Genomic DNA, 18320 nt, shown 5'->3' with positions numbered 1-18320 from the left:
TAGACACTTGCCTTGATGAAAGCTTTGCACACTCTTGGCAATCTCTCAACCAGCTTCATGAGGAATGCTTTTCCAACAGTCTTGAAGGAGTTCCCACATATGCTGAGCACTTGTTGGCTGCTTTTCCTTCACTCTGAGGTCCAACTCATCCCAAACCATCTCAATTGGATTGAGGTCGGGTGATTGTGGAGGCCAGGTCATCTGATGCAGCACTCCATCACTCTCCTTATTGGTCAAATAGCCCTTACACAGCCTGGAGGTGTGTTTTGGGTCATTGTCCTGTTGAAAGACAAATGAAAGTCCCACTGAGCACAAACCAGATGGGATGGCGTATCGCTGCAGAATGCTGTGCTAGCCATGCTGGTTAAGTGTGCCATGAATTCTAAATAAATCACAGACAGTGTCACCAGCAAAGCAGCCCCACATCATCACACCTCCTCGTCCATGCCTCACAGTGGGAACCACACATGCAGAGATAATCTGTTCACCTACTCTGCGGTTCACAAAGACACGGCGGTTGGAACCAAAAATGCAGCAATTCGACCATGGAGCCCTGATTCACACAGTCTCTTCTGAACAGTTGATGTTGAGATGTGTCTGTTACTTGAACTCTGTGAAGCATTTATTTGGGCTGCAATCTGAGGTGCAGTTAACTCTAATGAACTTATCCTCTGCAGTAGAGGTAACTCTGGGTCTTCCTTTCTTGTGGCGGTCCTCATGAGAGCCAGTTACATCATAGCGCTTGATGGTTTTTGCGACTGCACATGAAGAAACGTTCAAAGTTCTTGACATTTTCTGGATCTTTAAGTAATGATGGACTGTCGTTTCTCTATGCTTATTTGAGCTGTTTTTGCCATAATATCGACTTTTACCAAATAGGGCTATCTTCTGTATACCACCCCTACCTTGTCACAACACAACTGATTGGCACAAATTAACTTTTAACAAGGCACACCTGTTAATTGTAATGCATTCCAGGTGACTACCTCATGAAGCTGGTTGAGAGAATGCCAAGAGAGTGCAAAGCTGTCATCAAGGCAAAGGGTGGCTACTTTGAAGGATCTCAAATATAAAATATATTTGGATTTGTTGAACACTTTTTTGGTTACTACATGATTCCATATGTGTTATTTCATAGTTTTGATGTTCTCACTATTATTCTACAATGTATAAAATAGTACAAATAAAGAAAAACCCTTGAATGAGTAGGTGTGTCCAAAATTTTCACTGATGCTGTATATACAGTGCATTCGGAAAGTATTCAGACCCCTTGACTTTTTCCACGTTTTGTTACATTACAGCCTTATTCTAAAATGGATTAAATAATTTTTTTCACTCATCAATCTACACACAAAACCCCATAATGACAACGCGAAACCAGGTTTTTAGAAATGTTAGCAAATGTATTAAAAATAAAAAACAGAAATACCTTATTTACATAAGTATTCAAACCCTTATTGAGCTCAGGTGCATCCTGTTTCCATTGATCATCCTTGAGATGTTTCTACAATTTGATTGGAGTCCACCTGTAGTAAATTAAATTGATTGGACATGATTTGGAAAGGCACACACCTGTCTATATAAGGTCCCACAGTTGACAGTGCATGTCAGAGCAAAAACTAATCCATGAGGTCGAAGGAATTGTCAGTAGAGCTCCGAGGCAGGATTGTGTCGAGGCACAGATCTGGGGAAGGGTACCAAAACATTTCTGCAGCATTGAAAGTCCCCAAGAACACATTGGCCTCAATTATTCTTAAATGGAAGATGTTTGGAACCACCAAGACTCTTCCTAGAGCTGGCCTCCCATTCAAACTAAGCAAATGGGGGGAGAAGGGCCTTGGTCAGGGAGGTGACCAAGAACCCGATGGTCACTCTGACAGAGCTCCAGAGTTCCTCTGTGGAGATGGGGGAACCTTCCAGAAGGACAACCATCTCTGCAGCACTCCACCAATCAGGCCTTTATGGTAGAGTGGCCAGACGGAAGCCACTCCTCAGTAAAAGGCACATGACAGCCCGCTTGGAGTTTGCCAAAAGGCACCTAAAGACTTTCAGACCATGAGAAACAAGATTATCTGGTCTGATGAAACCAAGATGGAACTCTTTGGCCTGGATGCCAAGCGTCACGTCTGGAGGAAACCTGGTACCATCCCTACGGTGAAGCATGGTGGTGGCAGCATCATGCTGTGGGGATGTTTTTCAGCAGCAGGGACTGGGAGACTAATCAGGATCGAGGGAAAGATGAACGGAGCAAAGTACAGAGAGATCCTTGATGAAAACCTGCTGTAGAGCGCTCAGGACCTCAGACTGGGGAGAAGGTTCACCTTCCAACAGGACAACGACTCTAAGCACACAGCCAAGACAACGCAGGAGTGGCTTCGGGACAAGTCTCTGAATGTCATTGAGTGGCCCAGCCAGAGCCTGGGCTTGAACCTGATCGAACATCTCTGGAGAGACCTGAAAATAGCTGTGCAACGCTCCCCATCCAACCTGACAAAGAGGTTGAGAGGATCTGCAGCGAAGAATGGGAGAAACTCCACAAATACAGGTGTGCCCAGCTTGTAGCGTCATACCCAAGAAGACCTGAGGCTGTAATCGCTGCTTCAACAAAGTACTGAGTAAAGGGTTTGAATACTTATGTTAATGTGATTTTTCAGTTTTTTGTTTTTAATACATTTGCAAACATTTCTAACAGTTTTTTCTTTGTCATTATGGGGTATTGTGTGTAGATTGATGAGGGGGGAAAACCATTTAATCAATTTTAGAATAAGGCTGTAACGTACCAAAATGTGAAAGAAGTCAAGGGGTCTGAATACTTTCCGAATGCACTGTATGTCAACTCCGTCAGACACCATAAAAGGCATTTCTTTTTTACAATTATTGTCCAACAAGTTTTTAAAGGCCTTGAATGTTTAATTGATTGATTTTCTAGATTTAGAACATAAAACAATATTTATAAAGCAAACATTATCCCTCAGGCTTAGCACAGCAAATCCTTCAATTGTTTAAGCTTGTGTTGCAGAACAGTGATTCAAATATTTTTTCAGAATGTTGACAAGAACATACAAGTTAAATACAAACAATTCTAAACTTTGTAAAATTATTCATTTGAAAATCTCCAATAAAAACATAACCATTCTATTACAATTGTCAGCACTCTGACGGAGTTGAATGTTAGAATAAAATCTGACAGAGTTAATGTTTTACTGAGTTGTCAAAAATGGCATTTTTCTTCTTCATTTAAGTGGTATAAACAGTAGCAATTTTGTTTTCCTCAGTTGCTTTATGGAATGGAAATAGACCTTGTGTAAATCTGTTGATCTGGATTGTGTAATCGGGGGGTTAGGGTGTGAAAGAGAGACAGCCCCCCGTTGGAGATGCACGTGACTGAGAGTAGCGTGGGAGAGGCAAGGGATGGCTAATTTTGACCTCTTAAGAGATCACAGTGAAAACGGATGAAAGAGTGCACTTTAATAAGTCATGGAGTTCCCGACCTTGTTTAGCTTCTGCCTGTCCTCGTTGACATGAAGGCTCAGAAGACGGTCAGGAACATGAGACAATAACATACTTCTCCTGCCTACAGTGGCTTGCGAAAGTATTCACCCCCCTTGGCATTTCACCTATTTTGTTGCCTTACAACCTGGAATTAAAATGGATTTTTGGGGGGTTTGTATAATTTGATTTACACAACATGCCTACCACTTTGAAGATGCAAAATATTTTTTCTTGTGATACAAACAAGAAATAAGACGAAAAAAACAGAAAACTTGAGCGTGCATAACTATTCACCCCCCCCCCCCCCCCCCCCACCCCAAAGTCAATACTTTGTAGAGCCACCTTTTGCAGCAATTACAGCTGCAAGTCTCTTGGGGTATGTCTCTATAAGCTTGGCACATCCAGCCAGTGGGATTTTTGCCCATTCTTCAAGGCAAAACTGCTCCAGCTCCTTCAAGTTGGATGGGTTCCGCAGGTGTACAGCAATCTCTCAATTGGATTGAGGTCTGGGCTTTGACTAGGCCATTCCAAGACATTTAAATGTTTCCCCTTAAACCACTCAAGTGTTGCTTTAGCAGTATGCTTAGGGTCATTGTCCTGCTGGAAGGTGAACCTCCGTCCCAGTCTCAAATCTCAGGAAGACTGAAACAGGTTTCCCTCAAGAATTTCCCTGTATTTAGCGCCATCCATCATTCCTTCAATGCTGACCAGTCCCTGCCGATGAAAAACATCCCCACAGCATGATGCTGCCACCATGCTTCACTGTGGGGATGGTCTTCTCAGGTGATGAGTGGTGTTGGGTTTGCGCCAGACATAGCGTTTTCCATGATGGCCAAAAAGCTAAATTTTAGTCTCATCTGACCAGAGTACCTTCTTCCATATGTTTAAGGAGTCTCACACATGCCTTTTGGCGAACACCAAATGGTTTGCTTATTTTTTTCTTTAAGCAATGGCTTTTTTCTGGCCACTCTTCCGTAAATCCCAGCTCTGTGTAGTGTACGGCTTAAAGTGGTCCTATGGACAGATACTCCAATCTCCGCTGTGGAGCTTTGCAGCTCCTTCAGGGTTATCTTTGGTCTCTTTGTTGCCTCTCTGATTAATACCCTCCTTGCCTGGTCCGTGAGTTTTGGTGGGCGGCCCACTCTTGGCAGGTTTGTTGTGGTGCCATATTCTTTCAATTTTTTAACAATGGATTTAATGGTGCTCCATGGGATGTTCAATGTTTCTGATCTTTTTTTATAACCCAACCCTGATCTGTACTTCTCCACAACTTTGTCCCTGACCTGTTTGGGGAGCTCCTTGGTCTTCATGGTGCCAATGCTTGGTGGTGCCCCTTGCTTAGTGGTGTTGCAGACTCTGGGGCCTTTCAGAACAGGTGTATATATACTGAGATCATGTGACAGATCATGTGACACTTAGATTGCACACAGGTGGACTTTATTTAACTAAATATGTGACTTTTGAAGGTAATTGGTTGCACCAGATCTTATTTAGGGGCTTCATAGCAAAGGGCCTGAATACATATGCACACACCACTTTTTTGTTATTTATTTTGTATAATTTTTTGAAACAAGTTATTTTTTTCATTTCACTTCACCAATTTGGACTATTTTGTGTATGTCCATTAGATGAAATCCAAATAAATATCAATTTAAATTACAGGTTGTAATGCAACAAAATAGGAAAAACGCCAAGGAGGATGAATACTCCATCTGAATGAGAAAGATATTGACATTGCCTCTTAGTAGTGTATATGTATGAACATTCACACACACACACTCTGCCATTTGACTGAAAGTGTGGCATCAACTAGCAGTGAGATGGACTCGTGCTGAGGAGCACCTCAGTTCCAATGGACTTTCTTACTCGAACAGACTCTGCCTCTCCTCCATTCCAGGTGTGTGGCTTTGTGGGGCTCTACTACAATGTCATCATCGGCTGGAGCATATTCTACTTCTTCCAGTCCTTCCAGTACCCACTGCCATGGGCCGAATGCCCTATCAGGAGGAATGGATCATTAGCAAGTGAGTGGATGCCAGATCTGAATAGAGGGACAGAGGAGAGATGCAGAAGGCACAGAAAAGTCATATAACGCAGCAGGGTGGCCATGACCAATGTGGTTTGTCACACTTTGTCACACAAACTAGAAAGGCTTCAATGGATTTTGAATCCATTCTCCTTTTTTAATAAGGCCTGTATTTGATTACTCAGATATTACTCATTTCCAACGGGTTATACACACTCATTTTGCCCTGTAGAATAAGAATGAATCCATACTTGCACGATCATTTTTGATCAGTCTGAGAGAAACACATTTGTGTTTCGTAGTTCAATCTCCCAGTTCAATCCAGTGTCGACCAGGGCAGGCGCTGAATCACACATCTAACTCGATCAGCTGATGGTGTTAGTTTACTTACGAGACTCCTTCATGACTCAGATGGAGATACTCCAGATTAAAGTCCTCTGAGGCTCTATTAGATTAGAAGTGGTGATAATAAAATCACTCAGCGCCTGACCTCTCTTCTCTTTTCATCTCCTTTCCTCTCTTCTCGTCTCCTCTCCTCTCCTCCGCCCCTCACATGTCACAGCAGTATGAGACAGTCAGCCACCAGTGAGCATGGAGGAGAGCAGCTGCAGCTGGTCAGATAGTTCTGCTCCAACAGAAGGGTTCTTACACTGAGAGACAGAGGCATAAGGCATGGTGTAGCAAGTCATCATGTTATTGTGTAATCATACAGTACTTCACACAAATGCTAGTATTGTATGTGATTCCCCATAGGTTTAATTGTACATTACTGCTAATGGTGGTTTACTACACCGTGCCAGGTAACCTCCTACACTACAGTATAGTGGTAAATGAGGTTTTCCACAGTGGCATTACAGGTTGTCTGTAGCATTGTCTTTAATCCTGTGTTAAAAAGTGACCTCTCGCCATGGTCATAGTGAACGGTAGACCCCATAATTCATGCAGGGTTGTGGGACCCCAGGACCACACTGCTTTGCACCCACTCTGGCCTGGCCCCATGGTTACATGTCTGCACTAACAACATCATATAGACTGTGGTTCACATTGGCACCGATCAGCTAAAGAACACAGAGACCAAGGTCATTCAGACCTACTGTAGCTTTCACTTTTAATACAGTTCGGTCATGCTGGAGCGACATGTAGGAGAGGAGGGAGATGGGAGAGATAAGGGAGGGAGAGAGAGAGGGGCACAGATAGACAGAGTTACTGCATATAAGCTTGAATGCAATCACTCATAGAGAGAGGAAGCAAGAGAGGATAAAAAGAGAATTATGGAGGCCATCTTGATTTCCTCTGCTGAACATTGCCATCTACTTGACATAAATAGAGACTGGTACACTTAGTTGAGCTGGCCATTTCTGTGCGTGCATGCATGTGTGTCCATGTGTGTGTATTTCTGCAGTACATCTGTAAGAATGCTTTCTCCAGACTTAGATCCATGTATATTTTACCCAAGGTTGAACTATTAAAGGTGAAAATATGAGAGTCCTGAATGAGTGCTCACACTGTGCATGCCAAGTACAAGGATGACTTTGTTTACCCAGGCTGGTCTCATAGACTAAACATAACATAGTAAATGAAAATCCGGGACACTCAAATTAGTATGATATGTTACGTTTAGGATGGTTACATAAGACAGAGGTTACTTAAGGAAAAAATGAAAGGAGGGTGGTTGGTCAGGGTGGATGGGTAGGCGTATAACGCTAATGTCTAGCAAACCAAAGGTTGTGTCTTCGAATCTCATCTTGGACAACTTTACCATTTTAGCTAATTAGCAAATTTGCAACTACTGACTACTTTTTAGCTACTTTGCAACTACTTAGCATGTTAACTAAGCCTAACCCTAACTCTTAACCCTTTAACCTAACTCTTAGCCTTAACCCTAAACTTAACCCCTAACCAATAGCCTAGCTAACGTTAGCCACCTAGCTAACATTAGCATTAGCCACCTAGCCACCTAGCCATCCAGCTAACGTTAGCCACAACAAATTGAAATTCATAACATATCATATGATTTGCAAATTTGTAACATATTGTACGAATTGCAATACGTAACATATCATACGAATTGTAATTTGTAACATATCATACGAAATGGATGATGGGCATCCACAAATTAATACATACCATACCAAACGTAACATATCATACTAATTGGAGTGTCCCAGATCTTCGTTTACTATGTTACGTCTACCCCTGACTCCAGGTTGGTTTACCTTACTAATGTCAGTCTGGGAGAGCCAATCCAGAGGGGGGAGGGGATTTGGTCCCTGTGTAAATATTCTATCCCTTATTATATTTATCTTGTTCTCTATCTTCCGCCCTTCTACTCCCCCTTTACTCTCCCTATCTCATACCTCCCTCCCCTTTCTCTCCCTCTCTTTCATTCTCTCTGACCTCCCTCCCTTTTCACCAACACTCTTCTCACCCTCCCTCTCTCTCTCCCTCCCCCCTCACTGACCACCCTCCTCCCCCTCACCCCTCTGCAGTCGTGGAGCCTGAGTGTGAGAAAAGCTCGGCCACCACCTACTTTTGGTACCGCCAGACCCTGAATACCACCAGCACCATCGCAGATAGCGGCGGCCTGAACGTCAAGATGACCCTGTCTCTGCTGGTGGCCTGGATCATCGTCTGCCTGGCTGTCATCAGAGGTATCGCGTCCTCCGGGAAGGTAGGGAGCACTGTGGGGAGAAAGTGGAGGGTTTGTGGGGAAGAGGGGCAAGGAGGATGGGGGAGAGGGGCAGGGGGTGTGGGGGAAAGGGAAACTGGGTGTGGGGAGAGGGGCAGGGGACGTGGGGGAGAGGGGTGTGGGGGAGAGGGGCAGGATGCCTGGGGAGACGGGCAGGGGGCATGGGGGAAGAGTCAAAAGAGTGTAGGGAAAATATATGACAGGTCCACACTTTTTAAAGAACATGACATGACTAAAAATTGCACAACTGAACTGGAGTTCTACTGAACTGGAGTGCTGCTGAACTGGTGTCCTTCCTTCCTCTGGCATGGATGGTGTAGCTATAATACAGAACGTGTGACTGAATGTTGTTTCCTGTGGTCTGACAGGTGATGTACTTCAGCTCTCTGTTCCCCTACGTGGTGCTCTTCTGTTTCCTGGTGAGAGGTTTGCTGTTGAAGGGCGCTGTGGATGGCATCGCACACATGTTCACTCCCAAGGTGAGATTCAGAGAAGGCCGTTATACACATGCGCACACGCATGCATGCACAGAGAAGCTTCCATTGCAGTTGCATGCTGTCATTTATGGGAAAAGCCAGTGGTAAGACAGCTACTACCCCTATATAATTTATAAACATTTCTAATAATTAAAACCAACCAGTCAGTCAATGTGTTATTGTGTGTTCAAGCTGGAGAAGATGCTGGAGCCCCAGGTTTGGAGGGAGGCAGCCACACAGGTGTTTTTTGCCCTTGGCCTGGGCTTCGGTGGAGTCATCGCCTTCTCCAGCTACAACAAGATAGACAACAACTGCCACTTTGACGCCGTGCTCGTCTCCTTTATCAACTTTGTCACCTCCATCCTGGCTACTCTGGTGGTGTTCGCTGTGCTGGGCTTCAAGGCAAACCTTATGAACGAGAAGTGTGTCATAGAGTGAGTTCAAATCAACTGCCCTATCGGCCATCTAGTAGGGGAGAGTGGGGTAAGTTGAGCCAAAGGGGTAAGTTGAGCCAGCCTTGTTTCTAGGAAACCATACATAAAATTAATCATGTGACCAAATATTTTGGAGGTCATCATTTCATGGAGTCTGTGAATGAAGAAACCACATGGAAAAAGTTAGGTCCAAGAAACTGAAAACTGATTTTCACAAAGTCAAATGAATGTATTGTGTTCTAAGTTTCATGATGCTTTTATCTAAACCAAAGTAGATCATTTTAAGATTGTTTTATACATCAGTTGGGGTCTTTATAAGCTACAATATGAGGTCCTAAACCTAGCATGAAAGTGCATCCCTGTAGATGTGTGAGTTAATATAGTCCAAATGTTTGCATTGGGGTAAGTTGAGCCAATGGCCACCATACCCCATACAAACAATGATTCCATATTGTCCGTTTTATACATAAAACTGATATTATTTTTGCAATGTGTCATGCGTATGAACTCAAGTGCATGTTTATTGTTACAGACAAGACATCATCATGCCCTGTGCATACAGACATAAAAAGGGCAGGGGTCTAGCCCCCCTTGAGGTTCTTGAGAGAGCAGCCAAGGAAGTGAGAGAAAGGAAGAAGTCCATTCGAGCAGGAGCAAGGGATGAAAAAATAGACTGAATGACACCGAAGAGGTACATTGACAAAAAAGAAAACGATACCTGTACCTATGCAAAAGAGTGGCTATGATAGAGTAGCAGAAGCACACAAAGTATTATCTGATGACATGGAGTCTGAGCTTGCTAAACATATCAAGAATCTTGCAGACCAGTTTCATGGGCTTAGTAGCCTCAAATGCAGAGAACTTACCTACGAATTGGCACATCCAAACAATATCCCTGTCCCAGGCAAGTGGTCAATAAATGGAAGGGTAAGTGATATTGAACAGAGAATCTATGCATTTAAGTTATTCAATATACCATACCCCCCCCATTCCTTGAATTAAACTTTGACCTACCAGAACCATCACCCACTGTCACAGGACACCATCACCCACTTACCCCAAGTCTGCTCAACTTACCCTGTCCCTATGCTCAATTTACCCAATACCCGGGATAGATTCTGCCAAGAGACCACTTTTTTTGGACAAGCTATGTTTTCAAAACTGTTATGTTTACATTAATTCTGATTATTTCCAGGGATACACAACATCCTAAAATATATGTAGGTATCTCGGTTAGAAAGAAAACTATATTTCCTTTGACGGAGTGATGCTGAATGTAAAAAATGGCTCAATTTACCCCATTCTCCCCTAGTGATAGTGGAGGGAATTTAAGCTGTCTAATCCAGAATGAAACGACTCTTTGCTCACGCCATACATTTTTTATCATGCCCTCTCTGTGATCAGAGTCAGGACTTTTGCAGTACGTTTCATCTTGTGCTCTAACATGTTTCCCTGTGGTGTCTTCAGGAATGCAGAGAAGATCCTTGGCTACCTGAACTCTAACGTGCTGAGTCATGACCTCATTCCGCCACACGTCAACTTCTCCCAGCTGTCCACCGTAGATTACGCTGAGATATACGGCGTCATCAAGACTGTGAAGGAGGGCAGCTTCGCCGAGCTGGGCCTGGACCCCTGTGTCCTGGAGGATGAGCTCAACAAGGTACAGTGGGTCTGTTTGTCTGGGCTTTGAGCTCTACATCACCGAAACTGGATCTGTATATAATCCATCTTCACAACACCAAACCAATTAGGCTTTTTCTAGTCATCCTTATAAATAAAATAAAATAAAATTGTATTTGTCACATGCGCCGAATAGAACAGATGTAGACCTTACAGTGAAATGCTTACAAGCCCTTAACAGCAGTTTTAAGAAAAATAAGTAAAAAATAAAATAACAAATACAAAGAAATAACAAATAATTAAAGAGCAGCAGTAAAATAACAGTAGCTAGGCTATATACAGGGGGTACCGCTACAGAGTCAATGTGCGGGGGCACAGGTTAGCCGAGGTAATTGAGGTAATATGTACATGTACGTAGAGTTAAAGTGACTATGCATAGATAATAAACAGAGAGTAGCAGCAGCGTCCGGGTAGCCATTTGATTAGTTGTTCAGGAGTCTTATGGCTTGGGGGTAGAAGCTGTTAAGAAGCCTTTTGGACCTAGACTTGGCGCTCCGGTACCGCTTACTGTGCGGTAGCAGAGAGAACAGTCTATGACTAGGGTGGCTGGAGTTTGACCATTTTTAGGGCCTTCCTCTTACACCGCCTGGTATATAGGTCCTGGATGGCAGGAAGCTTGGCCCCAGTGATGTACTGGGCCGTACGCACTGCCCTCTGTAGTGCCTTGCGGTCGGAGGCCGAGCAGTTGCCATACCAAGCACTGATGCAACCAGTCATGATGCTCTCGATGGTGCAGCTGTATAACTTTTTGAGGATCTGAGGACCCATGCCAAATCTTTTCAGTCTCCTGAGGGGGAATAGGCTTTGTCGTGCCCTCTTTATGACTGTCTTGGTGTGTTTGGACCATGATAGTTTGTTGGTGATGTGGACACCAAGGAACTTGAAGCTCTCAACCTGCTCCACTACAGCCCCGTCGATGAGAATGGGGGCGTGCTCGGTCCTCCTTTTCCTGTAGTCCACAATCATCTTCTTTCTCTTGATCACGTTGAGGGAGGGGTTGTTATCCTGGCACCACACGGCCAGGTCTCTGACCTCCTCCCTATAGGCTGTCTCATCGTTGTCGGTGATCAGGCCTACCACTGTTGTGTCGTCGGCAAACTTAATGATGGTGTTGGGGTCGTGCCTGGCCATGCAGTCATTGGTGAACAGGGAGTACTGGAGGGGACTGAGCACATACCCCTGAAGGGCCCCTGTGTTGAGGATCAGCGTGGCAGATGTGTTGTTACCTACCCTTACCACCTGGGGCGGCCCGTCAGGAAGTCCAGGATCTAGTTGTAGAGAGAGGTGTTTAGTACCAGGGTCCTTAGCTTAGTGATGAGCTTTGAGGGCACTATGGTGTTGAACGCTGAGCTGTAGTCAATGAATAGCATTCTCACGTAGGTGTTCCTTTTGTCAAGGTGGGAAAGGGCAGTGTGGAGTGCAATAGAGATTGCATCATCTGTGGATCTGTTGAGGCGATATGCAAATTGGAGTGGGTCTACAATTTCTGGGATAATGGTGTTGATCTGAGCCATGACCAGCATTTCAAAGCACTTCATGGCTACAGACGTGAGTGCTACGGGTCTGTAGTCATTTAGGCAGGTTACCTTAGTGTTGTTGGGCACAGGGACTATGGTGGTCTGCTTGAAACATGTTGGTATTACAGACTCAGTCAAGGACAGGTTGAAAATGTCAGTGAAGACACTTGCCAGTTGGTCAGCGCATGCTCGGAGTACACGTCCTGGTAATCCGCCTGGCCCTGCAGCTTTGTGAATGTTGACCTGTTTGAAGGTCTTACTCACATCAGCTATGGAGAGCGTGATCACACAGTCGTCCAGAACAGCTGATGCTCTCATGTATGCTTCAGTGTTGCTTGCCTCGAAGCGAGCATAGAAGTAATTTAGCTCGTCTAGTAGGTTTGTGTCACTGGGCAGCTCGCGGCTGTGCTTCCCTTTGTGGTCTGTAATAGTTTGCAGGCCCTGCCACATCCGATGCGCGTTGGAGCCGGTGTTGTACGATTCAATCTTAGTCCTGTATTGACGCTTTGCCTGTTTAATGGTTCGTCGAAGGGCATAGCGGGATTTCTTATAAGCGTCCGGGTTAGAGTCCCTCTCCCTGAAAGCGGCAGCTCTACCCTTTAGCTCAGTGTGGATGTTGCCTGTAATCAATGGCTTCTGGTTGGGGTATGTACGTACGGTCACTGTGGGGATGACGTCATCGATGCACTTATTGATGAAGCCAGTGACTGATGTGGTGTACTCCTTAATGCCATCCGAAGAATCCCGAAACATATTCCAGTCTGTGCTAGCAAAACAGTCCTGTAGCTTAGCATCTGCATCATCTGACCACTTCTTTATTGACCGAGTCACTGGTGCTTCCTGCTTTAGTTTTAACTAAACTCCTTCTTGGCTCTTCTGTACCCTCTCCCTCTCTCTATCACAATATCTTGGTCTTCTTTTGCTCCCTCTCTCCTTCACTCTTTTTTTCTCTTTCTCTCTCTATCCATCCCTCTCTCTCTGCAGTCAGTGCAGGGTACAGGATTGGCCTTCATTGCCTTCACAGAGGCCATGACTCATTTCCCGGCCTCTCCCTTCTGGTCCGTCATGTTCTTCTTCATGCTCATCAACCTGGGCCTGGGCAGTATGATCGGCACCATGACAGGCATCACCACGCCCGTCCTTGACACCTACAAGGTCCAGAAGGAGCTCTTCACAGGTCAGCCCTAAAATCCACTGTGGCTCTACCATTCTCCTCTATCATAGTTTATTACACAAATTCAGCACTTTTCACCAAGACAGAGTGGGGAACTAGGTAAGACTCACAAATTCTGAGATTTTTAAGGATGACTACTTTTTTATACTATTGTTCTAGTCCTTGTAGGGCTGATTACAAAGTAATAGCAATAAAAGCAATGTTGCATACATACACTACCAGTCCAAAGTTTGGACACACCTACTCATTAAAGGGTTTTTCTTTATTTTTACTATTTTCTACATTGTAGAATAATAGTGAAGACATAAAAACTATGAAATAATACATATGGAATCATGTATTAACCAAAAAAGTGTTAAACAAATCAAAATATATTTTAGATTCTTTAAAGTAGCCACCCTTTGCCTTGATGACAGCTTTGCACACTCTTGGCATTCTCTCAACCACTACATATCTACAATACAAAATGTATAATCAGTGGTGGAAAAAGTACCCAATTGTCATACTTTAGTAAAAGTAAAGATACCTTAATAGAAAATGACAAGTACAGTGGGGAAAAAAAGTATTTAGTCAGCCACCAATTGTGCAAGTTCTCCCACTTAAAAAGATGAGAGAGGCCTGTAATTTTCATCATAGGTACACGTCAACTATGACAGACAAATTGAGAGAAAAAAAATCTAGAAAACCACATTGTAGGATTTTTTATGAATTTATTTGCAAATTATGGTGGAAAATAAGTATTTGGTCACCTACAAACAAGCAAGATTTCTGGCTCTCACAGACCTGTAACTTCTTCTTTAAGAGGCTCCTCTGTCCTCCACTCGTTACCTGTATTAATGGCACCTGTTTGAACTTGTTATCAGTATAAAATACACCTGTCCACAACCTCAAACAGTCACACTCCAAACTCCACTATGGCCAAGACCAAAGAGCTGTCAAAGGACACCAGAAAAAAAATTGTAGACCTGCACCAGGCTGGGAAGACTGAATCTGCATAGGTAAGCAGCTTGGTTTGAAGAAATCAACTGTGGGAGCAGTTATTAGGAAATGGAAGACATACAAGACCACTGATAATCTCCCTCGATCTGGGGCTCCACGCAAGATCTCACCCTGTGGGGTCAAAATGATCACAAGAACGGTGAGCAAAAATCCCAGAACCACAAGGGGGGACCTAGTGAATGACCTGCAGAGAGCTGGGACCAAAGTAACAAAGCCTATCATCAGTAACACACTACGCCGCCAGGGACTCAAATCCTGCAGTGCCAGACGTGTCCCCCTGCTTAAGCCAGTACATGTCCAGGCCCGTCTGAAGTTTGCTAGAGTGCATTTGGATGATCCAGAAGAGGATTGGGAGAATGTCATATGGTCAGATGAAACCAAAATAGAACTTTTTGGTAAAAACTCAACTCGTCGTGTTTGGAGGACAAAGAATGCTGAGTTGCATCCAAAGAACACCATACCTACTGTGAAGCATGGGGGTGGAAACATCATGCTTTGGGGCTGTTTTTCTGCAAAGGGACCAGGACGACTGATCCGTGTAAAGGAAAGAATGAATGGGGCCATGTATCGTGAGATTTTGAGTGAAAACCTCCTTCCATCAGCAAGGGCATTGAAGATGAAACGTGGCTGGGTCTTTCAGCATGACAATGATCCCAAACACACCGCCCGGGCAACGAAGGAGTGGCTTCGTAAGAAGCATTTCAAGGTCCTGGAGTGGCCTAGCCAGTCTCCAGATCTCAACTCCATAGAACATCTTTGGAGGGAGTTGAAAGTCTGTGTTGCCCAGCGACAGCCCCAAAACATCACTGCTCTAGAGGAGATCTGCACGGAGGAATGGGCCAAAATACCAGCAACAGTGTGTGAAAACCTTGTGAAGACTTACAGAAAACGTTTGACCTGTGTCATTGCCAACAAAGGGTATATAACAAAGTATTGAGAAACTTTTGTTATTGACCAAATACTTATTTTCCACCATAATTTGCAAATAAATTCATAAAAAATCCTACAATGTGATTTTCTGGAGAAAAAAAATCTAATTTTGTTTGTCATAGTTGACGTGTACCTATGATGAAAATTACAGGCCTCTCTCATCTTTTTAAGTGGGAGAACTTGCACAATTGGTGGCTGACTAAATACTTTTTTTCCCCACTGTAAAAGTGAAAGTCACCCAGTAAAATACTACTTGAGTAAAAGTCTAAAAGTACTTGGTTTTAAATATTCTTAAGTATCAAAAGTAAATGTAATTGCTAAAATATACTTAAGTATCACAAGTAAAAGTATGAATAATTTCTAATTCCTTATATTAAGCAAAACAGATGGCACCATTTTCTTGTTTTTTTAATTTACGGATAGCCAGGGGCACACTCTGACACTCAGACATCATTTACGAATGAAACATGTGTGAGTCCGCCAGATCAGAGGCAGTAGGGAAGACCAGGGATGTTCTCTTGATAAGTGCGTGAATTGGAAAAATGTTCTTTCCAACTAAGCATTCAAAATGTAATGAGTACTTTTGGGTGTCAGGGAAAATGTATGGAATAAAAAGTACATTATTTTCTTTAGGAATGTAGTGAAGTAAAAGTAAAAGTTGTCAGAAATATAAATAGTAAAGTAAAGTACAGATACCCCCAAAAAACTACTTAAGTAGTACTTTGAAGTATTTTTACTTACAGTAAGTACTTTACACCACTGTGTATAATACCACAATACAACAATATTACAACATTACAATGTGCGTGTGTGTGCCTGTGTGTGTGTCTTTTCATAGTCTGTGTTGTTCCATAAAGTGTCGTTTTATCTGTTTATCTATTTTCAGTGTGCTGCTGCATCATAGCATTTTTCTGTGGCCTGCTCTTCGTCCAGCGCTCTGGGAACTACTTTGTCACCATGTTTGATGACTACTCCGCTGGTCTGCCACTCACTGTCGTGGTCATCCTAGAGAATGTGTCAGTGGCCTGGATCTACGGCACCAAGAGGTACAGGATGGCGTCTCCTCAGAGAGCCCTATAGTGTCAGAGGTAGCTTTGTAAAGTGAACACACTGATCATCACTGATATTGCAATGTGTGTTTTTATATGAATTAAGAGGAAAGTTGGATAAGAGGATGAAGATTGAGAAAGAGTCAAGGAAAATGTGAATACTGTAAACTGTAAACTGAAGGAGTTGGCTGGACCTATTTTAAACCCACCTGTATGTGTGTGTCAGGTTTATGCAGGACCTGGAGGACATGTTGGGTTTCCGGCCCAATGCCTTCTATTTCTACATGTGGAAGTATGTCTCCCCTTGTTGTCTCATCGTTCTCATTATGGCTACTGTCATCGAGATGGCCATCAGCCCGCCAGGGTACAATGCATGGGTGGAGGAACTGGTCAGTCAGCCTGTTGGAAAACAGTCAAAAGTTTCATATAGACACTTGACATTTTGTGTACTAGCCTTGTTACAGAGTTTGCAGTCAGCACCAGGAGTATTTCTTTTTCACCTTATGTCCCTTGTTTCTCTCTCTATAGGCTCAGGAGCGTTTCCAGAGCTACCCTCCCTGGGCATTGGCCATGTGCTTTTCCCTCATCGTGGTGGCCATGCTTCCTCTCCCCATCGTCTTCATCGCCCGCCACTTTAACCTGATGTCTGACGGCTCCAACAAGCTGTCCGTCTCCTACCGCAAGAGCATGATGAAGGACATCTCCAACCTGGAGGTGGACGAGACACGCTTCATCCTGGGCAAGAACCCAGGAGAGACACCTTCGCCCAAGTCCCCGTCCCAAGCCTACCTGGTCCCCCCAGGCACCAAACCCCTGGAAAACCCCAACTCCCTGTCAGCCAATAGCTGCTACGGGACGGGCTTGCAGAACACCATCAGCCCCACAACCCCCACCACCCCCGTCACCCCCACCGTCCCTGAGTGCGACTCATGATCACTGTCCATCCTCTTCATGTCCCTCCCCCTAGCCTGACCCTAAACCCCTAACGATCACCCTCCTACAGGCCAACTCACACTTAACCCTACAGAGTCTCACCACCAGGGGGTGCTGCAGCGCTGCCCAAAACACCTCCACCCTCAGCTATTTGTGATCCTTATCACAGGACACCCCTCTCCCCTCTCCAACATACCCAGAGGTTAGAGTTTACTGCAGCAGGGGCTGCCACACAGGCCTCTACTTTTACGAGGAACCACGTGGTCAGGTGTCTGAGATGTTACAGTGGTGTGTATCTATTCCTAAAAAGGTTTTTCGAAATGTTTGCAAATGTATAAAAAATAAAAACAGACATAAGTATTCAGACCCTTTGCTATGACACTCGAAATTGAGCTCAGGTGCATCCTCTTTCCATTGATCGTCCTTGAGATGTTTCTACAACTTGATTGGAGTCCACCTGTGGTAAATTCAATTGATTGGACATGATTTGGAAAGGCACACACCTGTCTATATAAGGTCCCACAGTTGACAGTTAATGTCAGAGCAAAATCCAAGCCATGAGGTCGAAGGAATTGTAGAGCTCCGAGACAGGATTGTGTCGATGCACAGATCTGGGGAAGGGTACCAAAAATTGTATGCAGCATTGAAGGTCCCCAAGAATACAGTGGCCTCCATCATTCTTAAATGGAAGAAGTTTGGAACCACCAAGACTCTTCCTAGAGCTGGCTGCCCAGCCAAACTGAGCAATCAGGGGAGAAGGGCCTTGGGCAGGGAGGTGACCAAGAACCCGATGGTCACTCTTACAGAGCTCCAGAGTTCCTCTGTGGAGATGGGAGAACCTTCCAGAAGGACAACCATCTCTGCAGCACTCCACCAATCAGGCCTTTATAGTATAGCCAAGCGTCACGTCTGGAGGAAACC

The 18320-nt window shown here is 44.2% G+C and overlaps 1 protein-coding gene across 1 annotated transcript in view; it reads left to right on the top strand.

The window, feature by feature from the left end:
* Positions 1–17399, top strand: part of LOC311133116 (sodium-dependent neutral amino acid transporter SLC6A17-like) — a gene marked incomplete at both ends in the record, with an annotated part of 34932 nt that extends 17533 nt beyond the window's left edge. The window contains 9 exons of the mRNA XM_084166551.1: positions 5390–5516; positions 8008–8189; positions 8576–8686; positions 8876–9117; positions 10585–10777; positions 13299–13491; positions 16304–16463; positions 16693–16855; positions 16995–17399. Of these exons, the coding sequence (XP_084022677.1) occupies positions 5390–5516; positions 8008–8189; positions 8576–8686; positions 8876–9117; positions 10585–10777; positions 13299–13491; positions 16304–16463; positions 16693–16855; positions 16995–17399 (1776 nt within the window). The remainder of the gene's footprint in view (positions 1–5389; positions 5517–8007; positions 8190–8575; positions 8687–8875; positions 9118–10584; positions 10778–13298; positions 13492–16303; positions 16464–16692; positions 16856–16994) is intronic.
* Between the last annotated feature and the right edge of the window lie 921 nt (positions 17400–18320).

The sequence above is a fragment of the Coregonus lavaretus genome, assembly GCF_964263955.1.
Source record: "Coregonus lavaretus genome assembly, chromosome: 8".
In the NCBI taxonomy this organism is placed as follows: Eukaryota; Metazoa; Chordata; class Actinopteri; order Salmoniformes; family Salmonidae; genus Coregonus; species Coregonus lavaretus.
Note: the sequence above shows the minus strand (reverse complement) of the source record. Positions and strands in the feature narration are given on the sequence as shown.